Below are 27811 nucleotides of genomic sequence, written 5' to 3'. Positions count from 1 at the left end.
CAAAGTATCCATCTAGCCCAGTATCCTGTCTTCCGACAGTGACCAATGCCAGGTGCCCCAGAGGGAATGAACAGAACAGGTAATCATCAAGTGATCTATGCCCTATCAGCCATCCCTAGCTTCTGGCAAACAGAGGCTAGGGACACCATCCCTGCCCATCCTGGCTAATAGTCATTGATGGACCTGTCCTCCATGAGTGGACACAGTGTTCAAGTGATCACAGGGATGGCCATTTGATCACAGTGGAAGACATCAGTGAGTCAGTTCAGAATAAGAACAGAGTGCCATATCCTCGGATAGTAAAACTGGCATAAGGCCTTTGACTTCAGTAGACCTACTCTGATTTTCACCAGCTGAGGATCTAGCCAAGAAAGATTTTGTAGAAAGTCTCCTGTTTATTTCTTTTGATTACTAGATGTTGCCCCTCGTTTACTGTTGGGTCTTGGCCAACCCACCTTGGAGCTTGGCTCATCCAAGCCACAGTTAATATGTAACTCATCATCATTCTCTTCTAAAACGGGTACTGGAGACATGACTTTGTTGATTATATTGTCCTTGGGTTACCAGCTTTTTGTTGTGGGGAGAGTCACTTGGTTACTCTCCTCACTCGCCCAAAATATGACATGTGAAAAAGTATTCACGTAACTAAATTTTGGAAGATTTCCTGATTTTTATCTCAAATCTCTGTTTGCCCTTCTAACCTTCTATGCTTGATGGGTCTATACTTGGTATAACTTGATTTCCCATACTAAACACCTACACAGTGGTGAGGCCATTAATCCAGAAATCAAATTGAGCTGTATTTACAGTGAATACTGTTTATTTCACATTGTTGATTTGGTAATTAGCTTAAAGCTCTTTATTTTGTTAATGTTTTCCCTCAGTCAGCCACCTGCATCTCCCAGCACACAGGAAGCAATCCAAGGAATGTTATCAATGGCAAATCTCCAGTCTTCTGACTCCTGCCTGCAGACTTCATGGAGTACCAACCAAGCTAAAAATAACTCTATCTCAGCCCAAAACTCAAAAAAACCCGGGAGCAGTAACAACAAAAATGCAGGCAAGCACTTACTGAAGAAGAGCACAAAAAACAGCATTGACATTGAAGACTACGACGACCAGGACCACTTAGATGCCTGTTTTAAAGATTCTGATTATGGTGAGAGAAAACAAATTAATCTCTATGGCTATGGCCCCAATTCTGAAAGTATTTATGCATGTGCTTAATTATACACTTCTAGTTAGTCCCATTGAAATCAAGGGGACTAATCTGGTACATACAGTTACTCAGTGTTTGCATACTGGGGGGCCTATATTGCTAGATTAGTCTGTATAAAGTAGGCAAGATTAAAGAAAGAGATTAGATTGGCTAGACAAGGGTGAAGAGAGAGATTAGATTAAATTAGATAGGAATAAATAGATTAGAATAAACACATTAGACTCTTGAGATTAGATAAACAGATTAAACTGATATTTTATTCAGATTGAACCCAAACATATTACACTTTTATCTAGTATAGGGAAAATATTTTAACAAGCACAGCAGTGGAGTTGAAACCAAGATTAGCCAAATCCTAAATCATATATATTTAATTTAAAAATAGAACTTTATTCAGTGTACCATGAAACTGTGATACTTATGTGTCAGTGAGGTAGAATGAAATGACTATCAGAGAAGCTGTCAGTAAAGAACCCCTCAATTAGATACGATGAGGGCATGATCTTAAGTTTTAATGCCAAGAATGCTAAACTCTGCACTGAAAGGAAAAGAGGGATTTTTGAGACCACTGCATTAAGTTTACTATATTCTGAAAGCGAGTTTTTTAATAATATGAAAAAGCAGCGTGTGTGTGTGTGAGAGAGAGAGAGAGCAGTTAAAAATATTAACACTCAGAGAGAGATAAAACCACAGAGTCATGCAGAGCTCAAGAAGGGTATGCAGCTCTTTAGCAGCATAATAAAAATGTTACTTTAAAATGCTGCTGCTGACTGTGACCCTTAAAAAACATAATTGAAATCTGCTTTCTCTATTAGATACACATATATTAAAGTTCAAATTGAAATGCTTAATAAAAACAAGACATTTTGAAAATATTGTACATGTTTAAAAGAAGTTAAGTGCATGTTGCTGGTTTGCAGTTACAGCACCTTGTAGGCGTATCAGTCAGGATAAATTACATGACAGATTCTGTGAAAGTGTAATTTATACACATGATCTACATGTGACAATGGGAAAATGGACAGGGTGATATTTTAAACCCCAACATTCTTGCTAATTATATATTTATGCTACTATTTAATGGGTTTTCTTTGTTGTAAGCAGTCTGAGTTTATAAAGACTCCATTTGTACTGCATCTGGTCAGCAGATTTTCAGTTCAGGGGCTAAATTAAGCAGTAACATTATAACCATACATTGCTTTAACAGGCAAACATTGAAATGAAAAATTAAATGCACATTTAAAAAGAAACCCTCTATCGAGGAGTCTGAGTGTGTATATACAGAGGATTGAATACAACTCAAATGATATTGTTACCATTCACCGAAAAGAACTGTAAATGTTCATGGAGAGAACAGTTCAGGTGGCATGTGGTTGCAGAAAAAAACATTTTCAAGGTTTTCATAAACACCACCTGCCCTCTCACCCTCAGTCCATTTATCTCACTACCACTGAGGTATTTGTAGAGCGACTGGAAGGGTTTGATGTTGCTATACATGGTATCGCTGATGACATTTAGCACTTCGATAGCACCTAATACGTTCTCTTGCCCTTCCCCTCATGTGGGTTGGTCAATAATTATCTACCTTTTACTGAAGGGGAAATGGAAACACAGAAGGGTTAAGTAACTTGTGCCAGGCCACACACTGAGTGAGTGGCAAAGCAAGCCAGCAGTCCCAGGTTCCCAGTCCCATTCTCTGCCCATTAGATCCCGCTGCCTCTGAAGGTTTCACAACTGCAGCTATTTGTGAGCAAAACCCAATGAAATTTAGTGAAAGTGAAACAAAATGTGAAAGGCAGAGATGTTGAGTGTTTCTGAATGTCTCACAGAACCCTAATATTTGCTGACACAGCTGGTTCAGGCAAACATGAGCCAGGATTTTCTTCATATATTTAACAATAATACACCTGACTTTTCAAGCGTGATTTAATGAATGACTGGGGAAAAACAAAACAAAACAAATCTGAATTTTTTTTTTGCGGGGTGGGGGGAGGGGAATGAAGACAATCTGGGACCTTAGGCATACCACAACACAGGTCACCATGCCCCCGACTCCTGTGGCCCTATCTGAGCCCACCCCCACTCCCATCTCCACACACACATAGAGCGGCAGAGGTTCCCCGTCCCCTCTCAGACTGACAAGGGCGGTAGCATGGGATCACCTTCTGTACCCTAGGAATGGCAATTTCCCCTTCTTGGGAGCAGCAGGGCTTCCCGCTCTCCCCCAGAAAGGCAGGGTTGGCAGGAGAGGGGCACCCCAGGACTTACCCCAGTAGCTGCATGGATGGGTAGGTGGGCCAGGCCTGCTGCACTCCTCCTCTCCGGTATATGCAATTGTTTGCTGCATTGTGTTGGTGGGACTCTCCAGAGTGGCTCGTAAGAGTTAATACCCTGTTCACCCCTCTCAGAGCTATTGTTTCAGGCTGCCTGCAGGCTCAGGCAAGCATCACTGCATTGGTTACACCTGGGTCATATTTTCAAACTGTTTTCACCACTATGGGGGCTTAGAACTTACCTTTTTTAAAATGAAGTTGAGATTCTGATGTGATCACATCAGTCCAGGAGCAGGGGTCCTCGGCACTGGCCTGCAGTGAGCCTGTGCTTTAATCCAGCCTTGTTTTTTCCCCTCCCTGCCAAAGAATCAGTCAGATTTAATCTTTTGAAAACAAACAAATCCCATTCATTATTTAAAAGAAGGCTCTGTCCTCTGAGAAGTGGAGGGAACAATTACTTCGATTCATTAGCCAGGATCATTCGAGATACTAAGCTGGGATTGAAAGTAAAACTCTGAGGATCAAACTGGGGAGGAAAAGCCCCCAAACATAAAGAAGAAGGCAAACTTTCCCCTACAGCATTCCCTCCCCTGACTCCCAAGCCTTTCCATGCTAGAGCTCCAGGTTGGGGCGCTATGGATCCAGAAGGGGCAGAAGGTGGAAGGAGCTGGGACTAGATCTGTTTGTATTGGGGCTGAATGGGAGCAGGAACCAATGAGAACCAGTACTGATAGCCAGGGTTCTGAGATCTACCCTGAACCTGGGACACTAACGAATATAGGGGTGATGAACTCCCTTCTCATTAATAGACGGACAACCCTCTTCCCTCTGACAGAAGCCTTGTGAGTGAGAACTCACTGTGTCTTCTGTTTCCTACATTTGTTTTTCCTCAAGTGGGGACAATTTGACCCTTTATTTTTAGTCACTCAGTAAGACGTGCATGGTTTACAATGAGCAGAGAGAGGGGAAGAGGTCTTGAGAGAGTGAGCTGTGTCAATGCCATCCCAGCATTGTTTAACAGAACAGCATTTTATTGAGTACAGTGGGGGATTTTATGGAGTAATAATTTTAATGACTAATAATCTGAGAATAGCTCTGTGTTTTGGCCAGGAGCCTCTGCCTGTGGCTTAACTGGACCAAATTCCACATGCCCCACACAAGGCCCATTAAAATCAGAAGGAGTTTTTCCCGCAGACGAACATTAGCACTGGGCCCATGTAATGTAGAGTCAACCGCTCTGTTTACTCCGAGAATGGTCTAAGAAGTGGCATTAATCACATACTTCTCACCCAACCAGTGTGATCAAAATAGGGCTATTCAGCAAACTGGCAAGCAGCCACCTCTCGTCGGCGGTATCCAATGGCCTCACTTTTATCCTGATATTAGAATCATAGAACTGGAAGGGACCTCGAGAGGTCATCTAGTCAGTCCCCTGCACTCAAGCAGGACTAAATATTATCTAGACCATCCCTGACAGGTGTTTGTCCAACCTGCTCTTAAAAATCCCCAGTGATGGAGATTCCACAACCTCTCTAGGCGATTTATTCCAGTGCTTAACCACTCTGACAGTTAGGAAGTTTTTCCTAATGTCTAACCTAAACCGCCCTTGCTGCAATTTAAGCCTATTGCTTCTTATCCTATCCTCAGAGGTAAAGAAGAACAATTTTTCTCCCTCCTCCTTGTAACAGCCTTTTATGTACTTGAAAACTGTTATCATGTCCCCTCTGAGTCTTCTCTTCTCCAGACTAAACAAACCCAATTTTTTCAATCTTCTCTCATAGGTCATGTTTTCTAGACCTTTAATCATTTTTGTTGCTTTTCTCTGTACTTTCTCCAATTTGTCCACATCTTTCCTGAAATGTGGCACCCAGAACTGGACACAGTTGAGGCCTAATCAGCGCGGAGTAGAGCAGAAGAATTATTTCTCGTGTCTTGCTTACAATACTCCTGCTAATAGATCCCAGAATGATGTTTGCTTTTTTTGCAACAGGGTTACACTGTTGACTCTCATTTAGCTTGTTAAACACCTTCTTCTCCTAAGGGTACCACACTCTGTCTGTGTTTCTTAGACATGTAGGAAATTCTGTTCCACACCATGTGAGGGTCACCAAATGTCCATTGAGATGACCTATGTGCTGACCTATCCGATTGGGGAGTAACATCCCCCATGCACCTGATAATGACAGGTACTCCAAATAGGCCCAGCTGTATGTGAGGGGAGGACTGGCTTTTCCAAGCCAAGAATAACATCACGCGTTGTGAATCAAAAACTGTGTTATTATTTTCATTACAATAACACCTAGAGGCCTCCAACTGAGATTAGGGGCTCCATGGTGATAGGTAGTGTGTAAACGCAGAGTAAGAGCCAGTCTGTGCCCTAAGAGATTGCAATCTAAACAGAAGACAGGCAAGGGGTAGGAGAGAAAACAGAGGCACAGTGAGGTGAAGTGACTTGCCCATGGTCACACAGCAAGTCAGTGGCATTGCGGGGAACAGAGCCCACCTCCCCTGATTCCTAGTCTAATGCCCTATCCCCAGGGCACCAGTGCCTTTCAGACATTTCATTCTGTGTGCTACCCTTGGCCGCAGTCTATTACATAGATACTCTAGGCCTGATTCACCACTGTGCTCATCCAGTTCTACACTGATGGGTGATTCGTACTTACCTCAAACGCCTGTTTAATACTGCTGCAATAAAAGCTATTTTTTGTTCCTGGTTTAGTTTACCCATCTTTGGAATCCGATGAAGATAATCCAGTATTCAAATCACGATCAAAGAAAAGAAAAAGTTCTGATGATGCCCCCTACAGCCCGACAGGCAAGTCCATTATGTCTTGGATGTTCAGACTCAGGGCGGATATTTCAAATTGAAAACCTAGAAAAGAACAATGGGATTTTATAATTTTTACCATAAAGATTGTGCTCGTCTAGATTTCTCAGTTGAGAGACTAACTTTTTTTTTTTAAATAGTTCCACTGTCGTGAACACTAAGTTGAATCTAACACATTCTGGACAACGTTTCTCTTCAGCTACCTTTTAAAAATAAAAGTAATCTCCTGTAGGTTGTAGGTATCTTTTACATCCTGCCGGTGAAGTCAATGATGTATTGCTAGTATTATGATGATGTAGTGGAGAAATCTTGCAGTTCTGAGGCAGCCCACACCTTCTATATATAAAGCATTAAAAAAGAAAATAGAGAATATAAACTATTCCCCCAGTTTCCATCAAAAGCTCAGTAAAACTGCTCAGTATAACTGCTAGGAACAGTTTCTGTGCTGTGCCTTACAGGAAGTGCCACCTTTTACAGTGCCCAGATTGTGGGCCAATTGGGGGCCAGTGCAGCTCCTGGTGAATATTAGAGCGCTCCAGGGCTGTTCTAATTTACAGCAGCCTGACCCGGGCTGTCTGTTGAGCTGCCCAGAATGTGCTACCTGCTACACTAGTGGGGCTAGGATGGACAGGGTTAGGGTTGCTTATGGGAGCCTTGTACAGCACCTGCCCTGGAAGAATTCTCCCTTGGCCAGGTGGGCTGGGAAGAGTTTGTGGAAAATCCCTATGAAGCATTTTGCCTGTTCATTTGGAATACATTCACATTCCATGAATGGTTGATTTTTCATTAAATGTGGACAATTCTGGAAAATCGGGGGGAGAAATGGGTTTCCTTCCAAAAGCTACATAGTTTAAGTGGAGTCCTGAGCTCTGTTTCCACATCTGCCACTCAACGGCCTTACTAACACTTGGCACTTATAGTTGTTAGCCCCACTGAAGTAGAAATAAGCTCTGTCTTGCCCTTGTCACCCCCCATGCCCCTCATTCTATAGGAATGCAGTGTTCCCCCTACACAGAGTATCTGTTATACTGTATTTTCATTTTGTTCTTACATTTAGCAAGAGTTGGTCCCTCAGTACCCCGACAAGACAGACCTGTTCGAGAGGGTACAAGAGTTGCCTCCATTGAAACTGGACTGGCGGCAGCAGCGGCCAAATTATCCCAGCAGGTGAGTTTGCATACTAGGTAGCTTTCCCTTAGAAAATATGTTTATTTTCGAATGGAGCCATAGCACTTCCCCGTTTTCTTCTGTTGCTTGTTGAATGTTAACTATGTTGTCGTAACAGCTCATGTTTAATTACTGTACATGTCCAATTCTGTACTCATTGAATTCAGTGACAAAAATCCCAGTGGCCTCAATAGAAACAGGATCAGGTCCTAAATCACACTTTCAGATTTCCGAGGACACTGCAGATTAGAGGTTTCTAGTTCAATTAGGTGCTTTAAGCACACTGACAAAATGATCAGTTGGGCAGATCAGGTAAACAAAGAAGTATTTGGGGGAAAGCTTCAGTGTAAGCACCTTTTACGTTAATAAGATTAAAGAGTAAATTTACATATGTGCTTATGTGATTTACGAGTCTAAGTCCTATTTTCAAAATTACCTTAGGTATTTGGTGCCAGATTTTTAATGGTATTTAGGCCCTTAAAGTTGCTCAAAGGCACTGTGTGGGATTTTCAAAAGTGCCTAAGCAGGTTAGGCACCTAAGTCCCTTTCAAAAATGGGACTCAGACACCTAGGTCTCTTAAGTGTTTTTGAAAATGTTACTCTAAGTAATTCAAAATTGAGAATCATGCCAGATTTTCATCATCTTTTTGAACTTAATTTTTTTTATGTTAAATTCTGAAAGTTGCGATAAAGTTTTTTCTTATCCCATAAACTTACATTCAGTTATGAAAATGGATGTTTGTATACAAACATGCTGAACTTACGGATGCTTACGGAAAATCCTCATAGGAAGTAGGGCCAAATGCAGTACCCACGGTTCAAAACTACATTGCCTCAACACAATAATCTTTAAATCCTTTTTAAAGTACCAAAAGACACTAGAAAGCGGTGTCAACACATATCATAGAACTCAGCTACATTTTCCAGTTTAGTAATCCCATTTTTAACAGGTTACCAAAGCTTTTCCAATATCAGCCTGCTATCGTCCTTATGGAGTTTAAATTGTTCCTTCATTGTGAGTGAAATTCACCACGATACAGAGAGCTATTACAGGCCTATATACATAGGGTTGTGCTCTACATTGACATTACTCCCAGCGAACTTCTGCACAGATGTTAATTTTTCCCCATGAGATGAAAAATTTTGAGCCTAATTCTCAATGACTCTGTTCCTATACTTGGATCAGGAATGGACAAGGGAAAGGTGGCTTTAAGCCATCTTTGTGCTCCCATATACTGGGGCTGCACAGGGACCTGCCCAGCCCTCAGTGTATGTTAGAGCAGCCACAGGTCTACTCCAATTTATCTTCTGTCTTCCATAGCCCTCTGGGTGCCTTGGGAAACAGAGAGTAGCCATAGAGTAGTGCACACAGACCACTCCCCTGACAGGCAGCCCACACAGGGAGCTAAGGAAGAGCCAGTTTATATCTTTACATCAGCTCTCTACTGGCTGGTTGCCAGACCACCTGCACTAGGAGTGTCCTCGGGGGGCCAATTTTGCCCACTCTAAGGCCTTGTTATACTGCCAGAGTGACATAAAGGTTCCTTAGTGTAATTGAGAATCAGGCCCATTATATTTATCTTGTATCAATATTATTTGTATTAATTACTACAGCACCTAGGGGCCTGAGACATGTATCAAGGTCCCATTGTGCTAGGTGCTGTACAGACACAATACAATGACAGTCCCTGCCCCTAAGAGCTCACAATTTATAACAAGATACAGCAGGTGGATGCAACTAACAGACCAGGAAACAATGCTGTTGTGATCAGTTCTCACTTTGAGTTTCTAGCAACCCTGTTCACTCTGTGTCTTTATCCAGTTCTGACAGTATCCCCATTCTTGACATGATACACAGTGTAACAATGTTAACAAATGCCACTAGTTGTCACAGTAGCTGAATGGGGATTCTGTGCTTTATTGAAAGGAGGAACAAAAAGGCAAGAAGAAGAAGAATACCAAAAAGAAGTTGTCCCCCAACAACACAAATAAACTCTCTCAGGAAAGCAGCTCTCCTGAACCCAAATTGGAGTCCCATGCCAGCAGCCTAGCAGATCATGAATACACTGCTGGAGCAAGCACGTTTGGGGTCGCCCAAGTAAACAGAGGCTCTCAACCTATGGCACCTGGAGTTTTCCTCACCCAGAGGAGACCCTCATCATCATCACAGAATAATGGAGCTGCCAAAGGTACTGTAAATGTTAACAGAGGAAATGGCAAAGATCCATTCAGTCATTTAGTCCATCTCCCTGACAGGGCAAGCTTGTTCCCTACCGTGTAGACCTGCATCCCTTCTCCATTGTGTACGTGTACTCTTTCAGTGGAGCTAGGCTTATTTACACCAGCTGGGGATCTGGCTATGAGCACTGAGTTGGGTTAGCATTGTTGGCCTATGTGTTCCACTGTGTGTGGGTGTCTTAGGGGAAAACAATCCCTAATACTTACCAAAGCGAACTCTATAGGTTGTGTTCCCTGTTTTAAAGGAACTCATCTCTGTATCACAGTCCAGCTCCTCCAGTATCTAAAAAACTATTCACAACAGACCCTGTCACATTTTCCTCTTCGCTTGTTCAGAAACTCTGTGTTTTTCCACTTTCTTCTATATATTTCTTCTGCCATTGATTCAGTGGGGTCAGGATTTCAACCGTAAATCTTAGTACAGATAAAATTACAATGCACCTATTCTGTACATGTGTGTGCACAGAATATTTTAAGTCACAAAGTTGCCTTTCCTACATTGGAATGCTTCTTGAATTTCAACAGTGCAAATATTTAAACTACTTTTAGGAATTATTGTGCTTAAGGAAACAACATCAAAAACCCCATGCAAATCTACTTGTTTTTCAATATTTTTATTTACTCTCTGTAATTGGAATTTTATTTTTACACTGAGGAATAGCTTGAATCTTGTTTGAGTCAAATGTTTCCCCTCCTGTCTTCCGCTATTCCTCTCTGAGCCCACATGGAAGTTATAAGAACATAAGTCAAGAAAAAGGTGGAGGGACGTGTGTGTGTGTGTGTGTGTGTGTGTGTGAGAGCGCGAGAGGTCAAATTCTATAATTATTTACAGTGGAAGCTGAGCATTGAGCAATGATGCAATTTATGATAATTTAAGTGACTATATTTCCCATGGTTTTATAACTGTATGAATACAGTGGAGATAGTATGAGATTTCACATAGTCCTGTATACTGTGTGCTTAATTTGAAAACATCTGTATCACTAAATGTGCTGTCAGTAACATTTTCTTAACAAGATATTATTTATTGCAAACTCTGGATCCAGAAAGCAAAGCCAATTAAAAGTCAGAAAGACGCACGGGAAAATTTTTTAATGCTTGTGGCCATTGGCACAAACAGCAGCAAAACTAAACATTTCATTCAATTTACCTCTTAATGTGTTCATGTTCCGCCACAAGGTAATCTGTTGAAATGAACTGGGTTATATAGTGAAATCAGAAATAGCTCAGAATACAGCAGGCAAGGTGTCCAAGCCTGTCCAAGCTTTGTGCTAGGATGCAGAGCCCGGGGATCAGACAAGGACTCATGATGGTTACTCCCTGACTGAGTGATGAATCAGTCTGCCAAATAAGCAAATGCTTTACCTCTCTGGGAAAGGAAAGTGAATGAACAGCTCTTTCTGACATCCCTGGGTGCCTGTTTAATAGAAGGAGGCTTTAGGATGCCTTTGTAAGATAGCCGTGTGGTGGTTGGTAAAACAAGGCCTAGAAGGCTGAATTTAATGGGGATTTAAGGAGGCAGCAGTGTTAAGCCAAATCATCCAGCGTTGGGCCATCACTGCTCTGCTGGGGATGTCCGAGAGAACTCAATCCAGTCCAGTGCTGGAGAGAGAAAATATTTTTAAAAATATTTTTAAAATAGCATGATTTCCCCTCCCCCTTTCTTTCTTCCCCCTTTTAAACCACAAAGACACTTTGCACCTTCAGTTAAACTCAGTAAAAACAGTACTCTCAGGGTCACTGCCTACCTTGAGGCCTCATCCAAAGCTACTAAAATCAATGGAAAGATTCCCATTTATTTTAATGGGCTGGAACAGCCCCTTCATGGAGAAATGTGTATAACTATATGCAAACCGACACAGCTATGCTTCCTTATTTGAGTGTGTATGTATGTTATATACACAAAAATATGAGAGCATGGTTCACATATCTCTGTGTGTGTGTGCGTGCGCGCGCGCGCATCAAGGACCCGATCCAGATGACACACACACTATGACAAGTAAAGATAAGTGATAACTGAGCATTTATGTCCGTTTACTAATGTACTTTTCTGACCAGAAAGTATACAGTTTTTGGCTAGACATACAGCTAAGATCTTAGTTACACTTTCACTGTGGTTTCTTGAGGCAGCGGAAGACACGTGTCTAGAGAAAAAATATGCTGGCTGCATAAAAAACAGCACCTGCAACTTTATACATGAATAGGTTTTAACTGTAACTTCTAACACATGATTTCCATAACCTGACTTCTCGGTGTTGTTTACGTCTATAGCATTTTAAGTGTTCAGAATGCAAATTTGTTCACACTCCGTCAGAGCTGTTGTGAAACAGTATAGGATGATTACGTAGGAGAGCAATGTGTCAAGGATACATTTGTACCCACCAACTGCTCTCTCTCCCAGCTGGGTGAACACAAAGGGGACCAAGTTGCAGTAGTTTCACTGCTGAAATAGAACAAAGAGGTGAGCAAATATTATGCTCATGTACATTTATGAAAGGCAGCAGTATGGTCTGGTGGATCACATGCTGGACTGGGAGTCAGGGGACGTGACTTGATCTGTCCTCAACTCTGCTTCTGGCTCATTTTGGATTTGAACAAGTCATAATTTATTTGTTCCTCACTTTTCCCATTTGCCAATGTGGGAAATGATATATTCCAGGTTCTGAAACTGTCCAGAAGATAGGCACGACTATATCCATATTATCTTTTATTTTTAGTAATGTATGGAAATACATGGAGATAGTTGAGCCTGATACTGCAGTCTTTGCACAGCTGAATCTCATTCACTTGAGTAAGAGTCTTGCCAGTGAAGTAAGATCAGAAGCTAGGCTCAGCCTAAGCCTGCCTGCCATTTTGCTAGTTCAGAATCAAGCTACCAGGGCAAAACTGGATGACATGGACACAGTACCTGCATTAGTGCATTCTTGTCTGATTGTACATGGATTAAAAAATCTGTTTTTGTGTCACTTTGTGTCATAGTCCATAGGGAAGTAAGTTACACAGAAGTGCGAGCAAAAAGCAGAAAACAAGTACATGACAGTGTGGTGGGCCCTATGTAAAATCATGGACGAAGTTGCTATATTTCCTAGATGTGTCAAAGTGAATATGATGAATGTCACGATATGGCCACAGATGAAAAGGGAACAAGTTATACCAAAGCTGCCAGCTATTATAGAATTTAATCAAAACCTTGGTAAAACAGAATATATTTTAAAAGAATAAATACAATTAAAATGAACCTCAGTCTTTGAAACTGCACACTGTTTTTTTCTTTAAAGTGCACAGTTAAACGGTCTAATCTAGATGAATTATTTTTTTTAAACTTCTTTCTTGTGACTGCCTCCATTCCACCACACTAGGGTTTAGCACAGCGCTTGGAAACCATCTTAAATTCATTTAAACCTGGCGAGTGAGTTTGCACTAATCTTACTATCTGGCATTGAGTTTTAGATACTTGGACAATTGAAGAGAGCCCCCTATAGAATAAATATGTGCATGCTTTCAAACGTGTCTCTTGGGTACTTTGGTTCACGAACACAGTTAAACAGGGAATGGTACTTTAAGAATGAAACCGAGATAGTAAAAAAATCCTGAATGAAACTTGATTAAAATCCATAGTAAGACAATCACCAGGAGTAAGACAATATAGTATAGGCTGGGATACACAGCACAGATTGCAATGTATGGCAATGCTTGGTTTTCTTCAGAGCATTCTGATCTATGTGTTACATACACACACACACAGCATGTTAACTTTGAGAATTTGTGGTATACATATCCAAAATGTAATTACTTCAGGTGAAAATCAGACATCAGTGTGATTGCACCTGCTTACACCACCGCTGAAGTTAGTGCTTCTGTTTTTGTACCCAGTGAGCCTGCCTTGCTGTTTCTACATAGCTGTGGCTGCTGTTACTTAACATGTTCATTTTTTTTTCAATTTTCAGGAAAACGTACAAAAAAGGGCATGGCTACTGCAAAACAGAGGCTTGGGAAGATTTTGAAAATCCATCGGAATGGGAAACTTCTCCTTTAATATTTCGAAAACTGGGACTTGATCAAAGCTCAGTAATTCCTGAGCTGACACTAACTCTTCAACTCTTGAAGGACTTCAGTAGTATTGTGCATCATCTTAGGGACAATACCAGTTAACTTTTTGCCACCACTTTAATAATTGTTTTTAACTTTCAGCAGTTAAAGTGTACAGAATACTGCTATAAATATTTTTTAATATAGATGTCCTTTCTCAAATTGCTGAGAGTGACTAGTTCGCAAAAAGTTAATGATAATCCAAGAAATTGAGGATCATTCCAGTTTTAGGAAAGTATCCCTTTAACTTGTTCATAAGTGGAAACCAGTTGTTTTAACAGAATGAACATCCATTTCAGTTACATTTCACTTAAGAAAAAACAAGTATTATCTTTAAAGAGGTATCAGGTCAAGGAGCAGGAGATTAAATTTAAAAATTCTGCATTTGTCTGACAAATAATATTAAAAGGTGGGGGACCTTAAGTTTGATTGCTGGAGACATTTCCCCATGCTATAGCGAATGCAGAAGGTAGTCTGCACAATGTGAAACTTCATTATCTCACCCTGATCGTGATCTAGATGTGTTGGAGGAGCCATTACTGCACTTGAGCACTACTCCATCCCTCTCAGATAGCTGCGGGTTGGACAATACTGGGTGCACGAGGCAGCATTAGTTATGCACAGTGGGAGCTGGTTTACTGCTGGGTTCATAACTGGTTGGGAGTTTTAGCTCTATGCCTGAGGCCAGGTTTTTTTGCTAACTGACACACATGATGGTACAATAGCTCGTGTCAGTGTCGAAATCAAAGCACACAAAGATGTGTTGCAGACCTTGCAGTCACTTTAACTGCAGTACATGAGGTCAAGCTCTGCTTCTTCATGTGCAGTTTTTGACGTTTATATCAAAGCACTTCTTATCAGATACACTTACTTTGGGAACGAGGGCTGCATGCATCCAGGTGTCAGATAGTGGGAAAGTTTAGCTTATTGACAATTTGACTGGATACTTTTTTGTCTTTTAACTCTTTTAGTGTTTGGTGTAGAGTGCATTATTTTACATTAAACTGCTTGTCTGCATATAAACACTTGAGGGGTTAAATTTGTTTCTCAGGCAATCCCGTATTTTAATTTTTAGATGTGTTTACTAAGGCATATTTTTCATAGAATGTAGCTTGTAAATAGCTTTTTAAATAACTTCTTTTTTATAAAAGTAAAGTATCTTTAGACATTTCTTTCTATAGACTACTTCATTAACATTTATACAAGTCATTGCTGAGTATTATCAGTTGTATTTTAGTTTGGTTTTAAAAGGGTTGGGTGGTGGGGTTTTTTGTTTTGTTTTTGTTTCACTTTCTTTGGGGGGCGGGGGTGGATTTGGGCGTTGCCTGGAAAACAAGTAAAACTTTGTGCAGCCTTATAAAATGTCTTATACAGAATCAAATAGTAGAAAATAATCTATTTAAGACACATTTTGAAGAATAATCTTCAACTTTAATACCAGCTCTTTGTTTTAATTCTTGTATTATGAGGGGATACAGTTATTTTACTAGCACCTTGTGAAGTGTTTCTGTGTTTTGTGATGATGTAATTTATTAATGTTTGTAGCTTTTTATATTTGTACATTTCTTATGAGCTTTGTTTATATACACATGACCTGGATGTGATGTCCATGGGATAAAAAACAGCTACAGGAAACAACTGAGGCCTTATTAACTAACCTTTGTACTATTACAGTGGGACATAGATTCTGAATGGTAGGAGTCTGAGAAAGTTAGTTGAATAGGGCCCCAGATTTATGCAGAGCAGGGTTTTTAAGCTTCCCTAGTATACTGTTCTTGTTGAGCATTTATATACTATAACCCAGACATCATGCTGTTTTTTTATTATTATTTTCGCAACATGTACATTTCTAACAAAGTTTATTGTGGCTATCTATTACAGTGTTTTATTTACTGATTCATATCAAATGCTCTTGTATCAAGTCCATGAAATCTAAGTAAACTTAGATCAAAGTTTAAAAAAAAGTAAAATATTTCAGGTTTTGTAATAGAAGCGTGTTTGGTTAATTTATTACATATTAATCATTAGGGGCCCAATGATGCGATGTTATACACATGCCATCTTACTGAAATCAACATGATAGAATGGGACAGCTACTACAGAGCAGAACATGATTCTTTGTTTCATTCTGTTAAGCTATGGTGGCTCCTCATGGGTTAGAGAAGGCAGCCATGACTGGGGCGGAGATAGTCTAAGGACAGTTTAGAGTACTGTAGTGATGAAGAATTTCATAAGGTTGGGAATTCTGCTACCTACAGAAGGCCTCAATCATGCAGACTGCTCCACCTGGATATCACTCCTCTCCCATATCTAGATGGAGCTATGTTGAAGTCAATGGGGTTACATACAGGCACGGAGGCTCACCTGCAAGTTCTTATTGCAGGATTGGGATCTACATCTGCAAAATTGGGTTGAAAAATCTCCTGGCACTAGGCTTTCTCTCAGTACCCAGCCAAGTCTAGGAAGTGCTGACAGTTTGGAAATCGGGGGCTTTTATTTTTCCTGAACCAGTTTACCCATCCTTGCTTGAATACTAAAAATATCAAATGTATTTTCAGTCCAACGCTGGTATAAACAACCAGAGGCTAAGGTTAAAAAATAATAAATAGAAACATTAAAAGGAAGACAGCTTGGGTGCTTTAACCTCCAGCACACAATGCACGAGATTTGTTTCCAGCAGAGAAATAACTCCATAGAGGATGAGGCAAGGCTGAAAGCAGTGACACAGCAAAGCGGGGAATCCTTATTTTTCCAATAAGTTTATACCAGGTCTAACAACCCATCTCCCAGCTTCAACTCATGCCGTTTTCTAGCCAGTCTTTCCTGAAGTAGTAATTGGAATCTGTCACTGAGCTCAGTATCATATCCTTTCCCTAGCTGCGTAATCTCCACCTACAGCTGCCAGCACTTCCCACCTCCCCCTTTTGCCTTCCCTATCTTGCACAAGCTGCTATGTCCAGGTCTTGTGGATTGGGTTAGGAAGCAAGAGTGGGAGAAGAGCTGGTTGCATCAGGTGTACAGACCAGGGGATGGAGGATGGTTTACAGTGGTAGGGAGGAGAGTGGGAATCTTGGATTAAGAAAATTCCCATTCTGCATTGCCTTTTTGCTCCCAGAAAGCCTCATTCACTTCCGTTAGCAGCTCCCTCTGGCAATATCTTAGATGTAATCACAGCCACAACATAATTCCTAAATGTTACAGATACAATGGAACAGAAAGATTAGCATTGCCATAAATGAAGTCATTGTTTTCGCAGTGTTACAGGCCCCATCTGCTGGAGGTGTCAGTGATGGGATTGAGTTTAGTGCATCTTCTCAATTTATACAGTTCATTTTTTTTAACAGCATGCAGGCAAAACAAAAAACCCGGCACCCTGACAAATCCAAAATGTGGCACCTCTCAAAAGGTTAAACAACTAACCTACTTTACAATTAAAACAGTAAAGAAAACGCTGCACAATTTATACAGGATTTTCACATATGGGCCAAGCACACTTTCTAAGACTATGTGCCTGAAAAACTAATGAAGGAGCCCTCCCTCTTCATCAGCGCCGGGCGCAGCTAGCACTGGGTTAAAAAATACAGAACACCAGTGGCTGAAAACAGAAGAGAAGGCAGTGCAGAAGAGAAGGGTGGCATCACGCATGTTACATAATGTGCTGCAAAAAGATACAGAAATAGTTCTGCACCATGACCTGGATTTTTGTCCCTGATTCATCAAGGTACTAAAGCACGTTTGACACGAAGCATGTGAGGAGTTCCACTAAAGTCACCAGCACCACTCAAGCTGCGTTTATGTACTTTGATGAATCAGGCTCTAAATCAGCATGTGTTGACATACATTGCCCATTTGCTTCAATATGCGGTAGGATAATTTGGTGGCAGCCCTTGAAATTAATGTAACATTTTAAAGGATACAAATAGCCTCTGCTTCTTCAGAGTCAGAAACCTCAATTCCACTGAACGCCATAAAAAATAGCTTTTTATTGGGGGAATGGGGGATGTATTAGTGAGTTTGTTTTGCCATAATGCCTTTGTCACCTTCCCATTCATAGGTGTAAACTACACATAAATTCATCCCATTGACTTCAGTGGCACTACATCAGAGAGAAAGTTGGTCCCATGTGTTTTGATGTCAGGGTAGTATATTGTTTAACAGTACTTTTAACTTATACATTGGAAGAGCTGTCTCGCTTAAGTAAGTGTTGCACCAAAGTCTTCAAGCACTTCACTCACAGTGTAACAGCGACAGACCCTGGTCGTCAGCGGGCGGGATCGAACCTGGGACCTCTGAAGCTAAATGCATGAGTTTACTGCATGAGCTAAAAGCCATATGGGCCTTAGAGCAAACGCATTAATCTCTCTCGCTCGCCAAGTGGTCTCGCTGCTAGTAGATGGGACAGACCACCACACCCAGGAGGTGTGTGGGTTACAACAGCCCTTCTGGGCAGCACCATTAGTCTCAATTAACAGCTAGGGAAACTGAGCCTCAGTGGTGGTGTATGATTTTAGAGCACGTCACTCTGAGAGCTGGGACTAGTCCCCCACACCTCCCTACTCTATTAGAGCTGAACCCTCTTTTCATGCCCAGTGGATTTTGATGAGCTGTGTCTCAATTGCTTTGGCCAGATACTTTCTCTATGTTCAGTGTTTGAGGCTAGTAATAAAGCAGAATATTTGCATCAAAGAATTAAATCATTGGACAACATGGCCTTTGGGCCCTCAGTCCCCCCACCATTTAAAGTTTTATAACTTATGTTTAGTCTCTTTTCCAAAGTGTAAATGAAATTGTGCAAGCTATGCCTAGTGGAAATGGCTGTGGGAACACTCCAAAGCTATGAAATGTGTGTGTACATTTACCATTTCACACACATCTAATGCCATAGTTCAAGTTCAGAAAACTGACCTTGTTCATAGGACAGAAGCTTTTAAAGCAAGAGCTGCTGTAAGCCTGCATGTTTAGTGTTGTGTTAAACCAAGGAATGTAACTAGCCACTAGATGGCACCCTACTTCTTCATTAGAAGGACCATTTGACTCTTAGAGTGACCCATTTGATTTAGTGTACAAAACCCTGACATGATATTATTATTGTTTAACCTTTTCCAAAATAGGCAGGTGAACACAAAAATGGGGGGGGGGGACATATCCCAAACTAGGAACAGTATTCCAGCACCAGTGGTGCCAGTGTCCTTATAACAACTCTGGAATTAGTGCACTCAATGTCAATGTAAGAGACCCACAGCCACACACAGCCAGATTCATTAGAGGGACTTGAATCCAGGTCTCCTATCAGCCTGGTGAGTGCACAAATCAATGAGCTACTACGTAGATTGGGGCAGAGCTCTTACTCAGTCTCTCCAGTAGAAGCCATGACTTAACTGTTGGAGTAGGCACGTGACTCTAAGGGCATGTCTACACTTACTTCCAGAGCGATCGATCCAGCAGGGGTCAATTTATCGCATCCAGTGGAGATGTGATAAATCAACCGCCGAGCGTTCTCCCGTCGACTCCGGTACTCCACCAGAGTGAGATCCGCAGGCGGAGTCGACGGGGGAGCATCAGCAGGTGACTTACCGCAGTGAAGACCCCAGATCTAAGTATGTCGACTTCAGGTACGTTATTCACGTAGCTGAAGTTGTGTAACTTAGATCGACCCCACCCCTTCTCCCCGCAGTGTAGACCAGGCCTGAGTCTCCTAGCATTTAGGAGACTGTCGTAACCACTGGCCTATAGCGTCATGCTCTCTCTGTTGTTAGCCCAATGAATATTGAAGTCAACCGGAGAGATTGAGAAAGAGCCCCACCTGAGACTAGACTGCTCTCATGGATGCTAGGATACCTGGGGGCAAATCCCTTCGCTAATCAGGCAGACTGGAATGCTCTAATTACTGGGAAGAGGGAGGGGTGTCACCAACAGCAGCTGCTCCTTCATTATTAATGAAAAAAGATGGACCTTGCTTTGGTGCCTACATGCAGGAGAAGGTTCGTGGGTGAGAATTCCCAGCAGAGGGAGGTGTTGCCATCCAGCCCAAAGTTAGGTGCCTAACTGCCTTTAAAGGTGAGGTTTAAGCTACAGCTCTCTCCTCAGCATTTCTTGTTAGTGGGATTAGGCATCGCTCCACTCAGCGTGCTGGGGTTGTGACTCTCCCTATGTCTTATATAGGGCACCTTGACACCTGCCTGTGGCTTCCACAAGGGGGAAGCATGCCTAGCAGTAGGCATTGCAACAACTGAGCTGAAGTTCCCTTTGTGGATCTAGCCCTGGATGCTCATTTTAAGCTGAACTAAGCTGGAGCTCTCAAATACAACCAGGGTTTCTCAGAGAGAAGGAACTAGAGCTGAAAACACCTGAATTTTAGGGATGTCCAGTTCCGCTCCAAATCTCTAGTTTCACATGAGATTCCTGATACTTATTGATGCCAGCTTGGCAGGAAATAGGGAAAGACAGCTTTTTTTCCCCTCAGTATTGGGGCCTGGCAGAAACCAAGATGTCCAAAGGAATGTGACCATTTAGAAACACCAAAACTTTCTACAACAATGAAAAAAATTAATTTTCAACTGGGGGAAAAGATTCAGTTGGTTCTTTATATGGACTGATTCACTCATCCCTGTTCTTAATTCAAAAACCACTCCATGGGCTTGACACAGCTTACAATAAAGGAATGAGTGAGGAAAAAAATCAAGGGCCATGTGTATGCAGAAGGTCCTAGAGAAATGGAACCTCTACAACCAACAAAAACTCCATGGAAGCCATCAAAGGAGTTGATAAAATAAATCAACATGTGGCTGATTCAGCAAGAAATTTATTGCATAGTGCAAGGAAATGTAAAACCAAAATGATGATAGATTGGGAGAAATGACAAATGTGTTAATCCGTTTGACTAAAAGTATTCTATAACTTGGAACATGTGCGCATCTTAAGTCCAGGCAGGAATAACAAAAGGCTTGTTGGCAAGTGTAAAGCCCATTCACAGAGAAGAATTCCTAGGGAAAAATGCTAGATACCAATGATATAGACCACCCATTATCACTGTGACCGTTCAACTAGGCTGTGATTCAGCCACATACTTCAGACCATGTTAAACTATAAGCAGCTAAGACCATGGACTTCAATGGGACTACTCAGGGGCTTAAATTTAAGCACATGTTTGGCCAATTTAAGCACTGGCTCGAGGCCCTATTGCCTTGCAAGAAATTTCCACAGGAGGTTCATGCTAGTCTCATGGTAATACAGATCCTCACTCCAAGGGCACACAACCTAAACTTGTGATGAACAAAGGTTGCTAAAGCATTGCCAGATAACAGCCCCCTCCCTCCTGACTTCTCCCAACTTGGGGTACGTCTATACTTACCTCCGGGTTCGGTGGTAAGCAATCGATCTTCTGGGATCGATTTATCGCGTCTTGTCTAGACGCGATAAATCGATCCCGGAAGTGCTCGCCGTCGACACCAGTACTCCTGCTCCCCGAGAGGAGTACGCGGAGTCGACGGGGGAGCCTGCCTGCCGCGTGTGGACCCGCGGTAAGTACCTTGTAGTTTGAACTAAGATACTTCGACTTCAGCTACGTTATTCACGTAGCTGAAGTTGCGTATCTTAGTTCAAACTGGGGGGTTAGTGTGGACCAGCCCTTGGAGTACAAAGTTCATGCCACAACTGTAATGAAGTCAAGAGTGAAGTATGTCAACTATGACCAGGGGTGAAAGTAATATTAAATTCTTACCGGTACAGGGGCTGGCTCCACCCCCGGAAGGGGCGGGGCCTCAGGTGGAAGGGGTGGGGCTGGGGGGTCAGCCCCCCCCCAGCCAGCCCATCCATGCTGCCTGGTCCCTGGGGCTCCAGTGGCGATTTAAAAGGGCCCGGAACTCCCGGCCACCTGCCCCTTTTGCCCCCCCCCTCCATCAGCAGCCTGGGGGAGGCAAAAGGGGCAATGACGTTAAAGCGCTGCAGGCAGTGCTTTAATGTGGGCTGCATACAGGCCGGTACTGGCTTCTTACCAGTACGCCGTACCGGCCCACTTTCACCCCTGCCTACGAAACACTGGATCTGGCCCATCTTCATGTGCCATGGAACAGCAAGAAGTACTAGCCTTACCTACCACGCACTTCCTGGCAGTAGACTATACCACAGAGGCCAATATTTCTCTCTGAGAAGAACCAGATGGAGAAACTACTACTGCATAAGGCAAAAATTGCTACATCTGCCAGTTGGGTGTGTGCACCTCCCTTTACTATTCTGTGTCACATGGCAGCATTGGCTAAAACCAACCTCTTACTGGTTTTCCTAACTCTTGTGGCCAAGCCTGGTCAAAAGTTAAGTCCCACACCTGCTCTTTGTGGTTTCTAGGGGTGAATCCCTTTATTTTTTTGATGCAGTATCCTTAGCCATGGCCCCTTGGACCACTAAGTATGCAAGGAACAGCGCTTGTTCTAACTAACATTATAAGCGATGCACAGAATTTGTCTGTGGTTTTCACCAGCATACATAAATTGGACTATGACACAGCAGCCAGCTGAAATACTAGGGTCTCAGCACGGTACAGCAGCCTTTAATTGTGACTTAATTAGAATAGGAGTAAGTGAGCACATGCCTGTACCTTGGCACAATGTGCGAAAGAGAACGCATCGCCCCGAGCCAGGGCATGGTTAGAACACCTTGGTTGGGTTTCCTTTCAGAAATTCACATAAGAATGAGCCCAAAGGGGGCCTCCCTGGGCTGCAGGCATGTGCAGAATGTACAGGAAGGTTCTCTTGGCTCTACAGAGATAGATTGGATTTATTTTTACAAACATTAGGGGTTAGCTTCATTTATGTGCTGCCAGCAGGCTTGGCGTAGGATCTGAGCATTACTTCAAGACTTATTTGCTTTCTTAGATTAGTCTAAATGAGCGATCTTCATCTTCTCCAGGGAATCCTATTTTACGGTCTCCTAGTCAATAGAAGTGACTATTCTATACTGAAAGCTACAATGTTTCCCCCCACATTCACTGTAGCCACGAATCATTGCAACTGAGTGTTGGAAGCTGTTCATTCTGAGGCCTGTTGCACACTGAAAACTGACTAGCTTAATGACATCTCTCAGGGCTGTGAAAAATGCACACCCCCTACGAGACGTAGCTATGCCGACCTAGCCCCCGTGTAGACAGTGCTAGGTTGACAGAAGTATTCTTCTGTCAACCAAGCAGGGCCGGCTCCAGGCACCAGCGAAGGAAGCAGGTGCCTGGGGCGGCCAATAGAAAGGGGCGGCACTCCGTCCGTTATTGGGGCGGCATGTCCGGGTCTTCGGCGGCACTTCGGCGGCAGCTCAAGCGGCCCGCTTTAGTCTTCAGCAGCAATTTGGCAGCTGGTCCTTCACTCCGTCTCTTCTTCTTCGGCGGCAGATCAAGCAGCCCGCTTTAGTCTTCGGCGGCAATTCGGCGGCTGGTCCTTCACTCCGTCTCTTCCTCTTCAGGGCCACTTCGGCAGCAGCTCAATCGGGTTTTTCATTATTTCCTTTTTTTTTTCTTTGCCACTTGGGGCGGCAAAAAAGCTGGAGCTGGCCCTGCAACCAAGCTACCACCGCTCAGGCAGATGGATTAACTACAGCAACAGGAGCAGGGTTTTCAGGATGAATATACCCTGAGTTTCAAATGCTAGAAGCTGCAAAGTCCCAACTCTCATTTCTGCAAGGTGTAGGGTGACCAGATGTCCTGATTTTATAGGGACAGTCCCGATTTTTGGGTCTTTTTCTTATATTACCCCCCACCCCCGTCCCAATTTTTCACACTTGCTGTCTGGTCACCCTAGCAAGGTGCCGCCTGAATGACTGAGCGCCGTCAAATGGGGAAGTTAGGGCTCTGAGTGCCGTCAAATGGGGAAGTTAGGGCTCTGAGTACATCTCAGGACTGGGCCACTATTAAGTATTTTGGCCTCCATTTTCAAAAATGACAAAGGCCCAATCCCAGACTTCAGTGAGTGCTTAAATACCTTTGAGGAGCTGGGCCTAAGCGATTTTGGGTGCTTCAAGGTGCCCATCTGAAGCCATATTAAGTGATTTCCTGCAAGTGCTGAGCTTCTGCCCTCTGAAAATGAAGACCCTCTATGGTGGCTCAGATTGGGCACCCCAAAACCGAGGCACCAAATTATTACTTTTGTCGGTTTTGAAAATTTAGACCTTTGCATTTTTGCTTAGTCACTGTACTACAGGTAGGAATGAATGAACCAATTGGAATAAAATAAGACCCCACATGTCTTCAGTTAGATCTAGAAAGGAACCAGAACTGAAATTTCTCTGAGGTTTTAAAAAAGTTGAATCAACTCCCCCCCATGTTATTTTTACTGGGCTATTCTGCACTTCAGGGTTTGGCCAAGATGCAAAGCTATGTTCCATCAGCATCTCCAGTCCAACTAGAAACAGGAAGGACCAGAAATCTTACCAGTTTCACAGTCTTGTTCTGGAAAAATGTCACATAAGGAACTGATTTTTGGATGTGTATCTAAATCGAACCCTCTCAGTGCTTCCCCATCACTTTTTATTGTGTAGGAGGCTTTCTAGATTTCACAGTTAGAATAAAAAATGTCATTTACTGAAAAAATTGACTAATGTACATACAGGTATTTTACTTCTGCCACATTTTTGTTCTAGGTTCAGGATTTAGGCTGCATTATTAGTAGATGAGAAGGATGGTCCAGTGCCATAGCCTAGGACTTGAGAGATCTTGGTTCAGTTCCCTACACTGCTACAGACTTCCTGTGTGACCTTGGGCAAGTCTATGCTGTGTTTTAAAACTCACAGCAGTGAGTCTCAGAGCCCAGGTCTACAGACTTGGTCTATGGTGCTATAACCAGCCGTGTGGACATTGTGGCTTGGGCTCTGAAGGCTTACATGGCTGTTTTTAGCACTGTAATATGAGCCCGAGTCTCTGGACCTGGCTCTGAGGCTTGCTGCTGTGGGGTTTAAAATGCAGTGTAGACATACCCTTTGCCTCTCTGTGCCTCAGTTCCCCGCCTATAAAACAAGGATAATAATACTTCCTTCAGTCGCAGGGGGTTGTGAGGATAAATCCATTAAAGATTGTGATATGCTTTGAGATCTACGGATAAAAGCGCTATATAAACACTAGGTATTATTATCATGGATTTAAAAAAAAACCTTTTTATTAAGGCAAAGTTACAAGAAAACAGTAATATGCTTCTCTTGTGTACATGTAACCCACACACCTCCTGGGTGTGGTGTTCTGTCCCATCTAGTGGCACCGAGACCACTTAGGCCTGGTCTACACTATGACTTTAATTTGGATTTAGCAGCGTTAAATCGAATTAACCCTGCACCCGTCCACACAACGAAGCCATTTATTTCGAAATAAAGGGCTCTTAAAATCGATTTCTGTACTCCACCCCGACGAGCGGAGTAGCGCCAAAATCGATATTGTCATTTCGAATTAGCGTTAGTGTGGCCGCAATTCAATGGTATTGGCCTCCGGGAGCTATCCCACAGTGCACCATTGTGACCGCTCTGGACAGCAATCTGAACTCGGATGCACTGGCCAGGTAGACAGGAAAAGCCCCGCGAACATTTGAATTTTATTTCCTGTTTGCCCAGCGTGGAGAGCACAGGTGACCACAGATAGCTCATCAGCACAGGTAACCATGCAGGCCGATAATCGAAAAAGAGCACCAGCATGGACCGTACGGGAGGTACTGGATCTGATCGTTATATGGGGAGAGGATTCAGTGCTAGCAGAACTTCATTCGACAAGACGAAATGCCAAAACTTTTGAAAAAATCTCCAAGGGCATGATGGAGAGAGGCCACAATAGGGACTCAGAGCAGTGCCGTGTGAAAGTCAAGGAGCTCAGACAAGCCAATCAAAAAACAAAGGAGGCAAACGGTCGCTCCGGGTCAGAGCCACGGACATGCTGCTTCTACGCTGAGCTGCATGCAGTTCTAGGGGGGGCCGCCACCACTACCCCACCTCTGACCGTGGATTCTGAGGCTGGGGTAATCTCATCAGCTACACCTGAGGATTCTGCGGACGGGGAAGAGGAGGAGGAGGAGGACGAGCTTGCGGAGAGCACACAGCACTTCGTTCTCCCCAACAGCCAGGATCTTTTTCTCAGCCTGACTGAAGTACCCTCCCAACCCTCCCAAGCCAGTATCCAAGACCATGACCCAATGGAAGGGACCTCAGGTGAGTTTACCTTTTAAAATATAAAACTTGTTTTAAAAGCAAGCGTTTTTTAATGATTACTTTGCCCTGAGGACTTGGGATGCATTCGCGGCCAGTACAGCTATTGGAAAAGTCTGTTAACGTGTCTGGGGATGGAGTGGAAATCCTCCAGGGACATCTCCATGAAGCTCTCCTGGAGGTACTCCAAAAGCCTTGCCACAAGGTTTCTGGGCAGTGCAGCCTTACTCTGTCCTCCATGGTAGGACACTTGACCACGCCATGCTAGTAGCAAGTAATCTGGTATCATTGCATGACAAAGCCTGGCAGCGTATGGTCCCAGTGTTTGCTGGCATTCCAGCAACATCCATTCTTTATCTTGCTGTGTAATCCTCAGGAGAGTGATATCGCTCATGGTAACCTGGTTGAAATACGGGAATTTAATTAAGGGGACAGAGGTGGCCGTTCCTACTGGGCTGTTTTCCTGTGGCTGAAAAGAAATCCTTCCCTGCAGTTAGCCAAGCACAGGGGCGGGGGGGGGGGGGAATTGGCCCTGAGCTTTTCGCGTTTGGCTAGCAGGGATCTTCCCTGATACTAGCCATGCGGTGGGGGGAGGGGTACAGCGATCATCCCAGATAATTCATGGCGGGAGGGAGGGCGGCGGGTTAGTTTGGTTTCTGCAGGGATCTTCCCTGATACCAGCCACGTGGTGGGGGGAGGGATAAACCGATCATCCCAGAGAATTGGATGGGGGGGGGGTTAGTTTGTTTTCTGCTGCTGAAGGTTAACAGGAAAACCGCAGCAGTCAACGGGCTTTGCTTGGTATGTGGGAAAGGAGGGTGCAGAAGCCGAAAGACAATGGCTTACCATGGCCGCATGCAAGCTGAATTCTGTTGCCTGGACCTGCGTCTGTGATCTCTAACACCAAAGCCACAGGCACTCAATATTAAGATGGAAAATGCGACCTTGTACTGAAATCACATGTGCTATGTAATGTGAATAGTGTTGTTCACCATGAAAGAGTATAAGCATTGTTCTGTAAAATGTATCATTTTAAAAACTTCTCTCCTTTTCTTCATCCCTCCCTCCCTCCAGCAGCTGCAAATTTTTCAAGCCTCCCTCCTCCGTCCCGAAGGCTATCTCAGATAAGGCAGCGGAGAAAGAGGACACGAGACGAGATGTTCTCAGAAATAATGGAATGCACCCGCAATGAAAGAGCTCATTTGAATGAGTGGAAGGACACGGTATCTAAATACAGGAAAGATGCCAGTGAACGTGAGGTCATGAGGTCCGCTCGAGATGAGAGGTGGCAGGCTGCAACGCTGGGGCTGCTGCGTGATCAAATGGACATGCACCGGCATCTGGTGGAGCTTCAGGAACGGCAGCAGGATAACAGACTGCCACTGCAGCTGCTGTATAACCTCCCTCCCCCCTCACCACGTTCCATATCCTCCTCACCCAGACGTGTAAGAACGCGGGGGGAGGGGGGGAGGCTCCGTGCACCCTCCCACTCCACCCCAGTGGACAGCCCAACCAAAAGGCTGTCATTATATTGAATTTTTTCAGTGGCCTTTTACTTCCCTCCTATCCTCCTCTCAAACCTCACCCAGGTTACCTTGTCAGTTCTCTCCCTATGTTTATAATCAATTAATAAAGAATACATGATTTTTAAATGATAGTGACTTTATTTCCTTTAAAAGCAAGCTGTGATTTAAGGGGGGAGGGTGGTTTGCTTACAGGGAATGAGTTAATCAAGGGGGCGGGTTTTCAACAAACAGAACTTTCACACCGTAGCCTGGCCAGTCATGAAACTGGTTTTCAAAGCTTCTCTGATGCGCAGCACTTCCTGGTGTG

At 43.2% G+C, this 27811-nt stretch overlaps 1 protein-coding gene across 1 annotated transcript in view; it reads left to right on the top strand.

The window, feature by feature from the left end:
* The window catches only part of PHF2 (PHD finger protein 2), a 139930-nt gene extending 126167 nt beyond the window's left edge, over window positions 1-13763 (top strand). The window contains exons 18-22 of the mRNA XM_065407318.1: window positions 885-1159; window positions 6215-6310; window positions 7380-7489; window positions 9417-9678; window positions 13675-13763. Of these exons, the coding sequence (XP_065263390.1) occupies window positions 885-1159; window positions 6215-6310; window positions 7380-7489; window positions 9417-9678; window positions 13675-13763 (832 nt within the window). The remainder of the gene's footprint in view (window positions 1-884; window positions 1160-6214; window positions 6311-7379; window positions 7490-9416; window positions 9679-13674) is intronic.
* Window positions 13764-27811: the final 14048 nt, after the last annotated feature.

Source organism: Emys orbicularis, chromosome 7 (assembly GCF_028017835.1).
Source record: "Emys orbicularis isolate rEmyOrb1 chromosome 7, rEmyOrb1.hap1, whole genome shotgun sequence".
NCBI classification, from domain to species: domain Eukaryota; kingdom Metazoa; phylum Chordata; order Testudines; family Emydidae; genus Emys; species Emys orbicularis.
The sequence above is the reverse complement of the archived record's forward strand: the minus strand, read 5'-3'. Positions and strand labels throughout refer to the sequence as shown.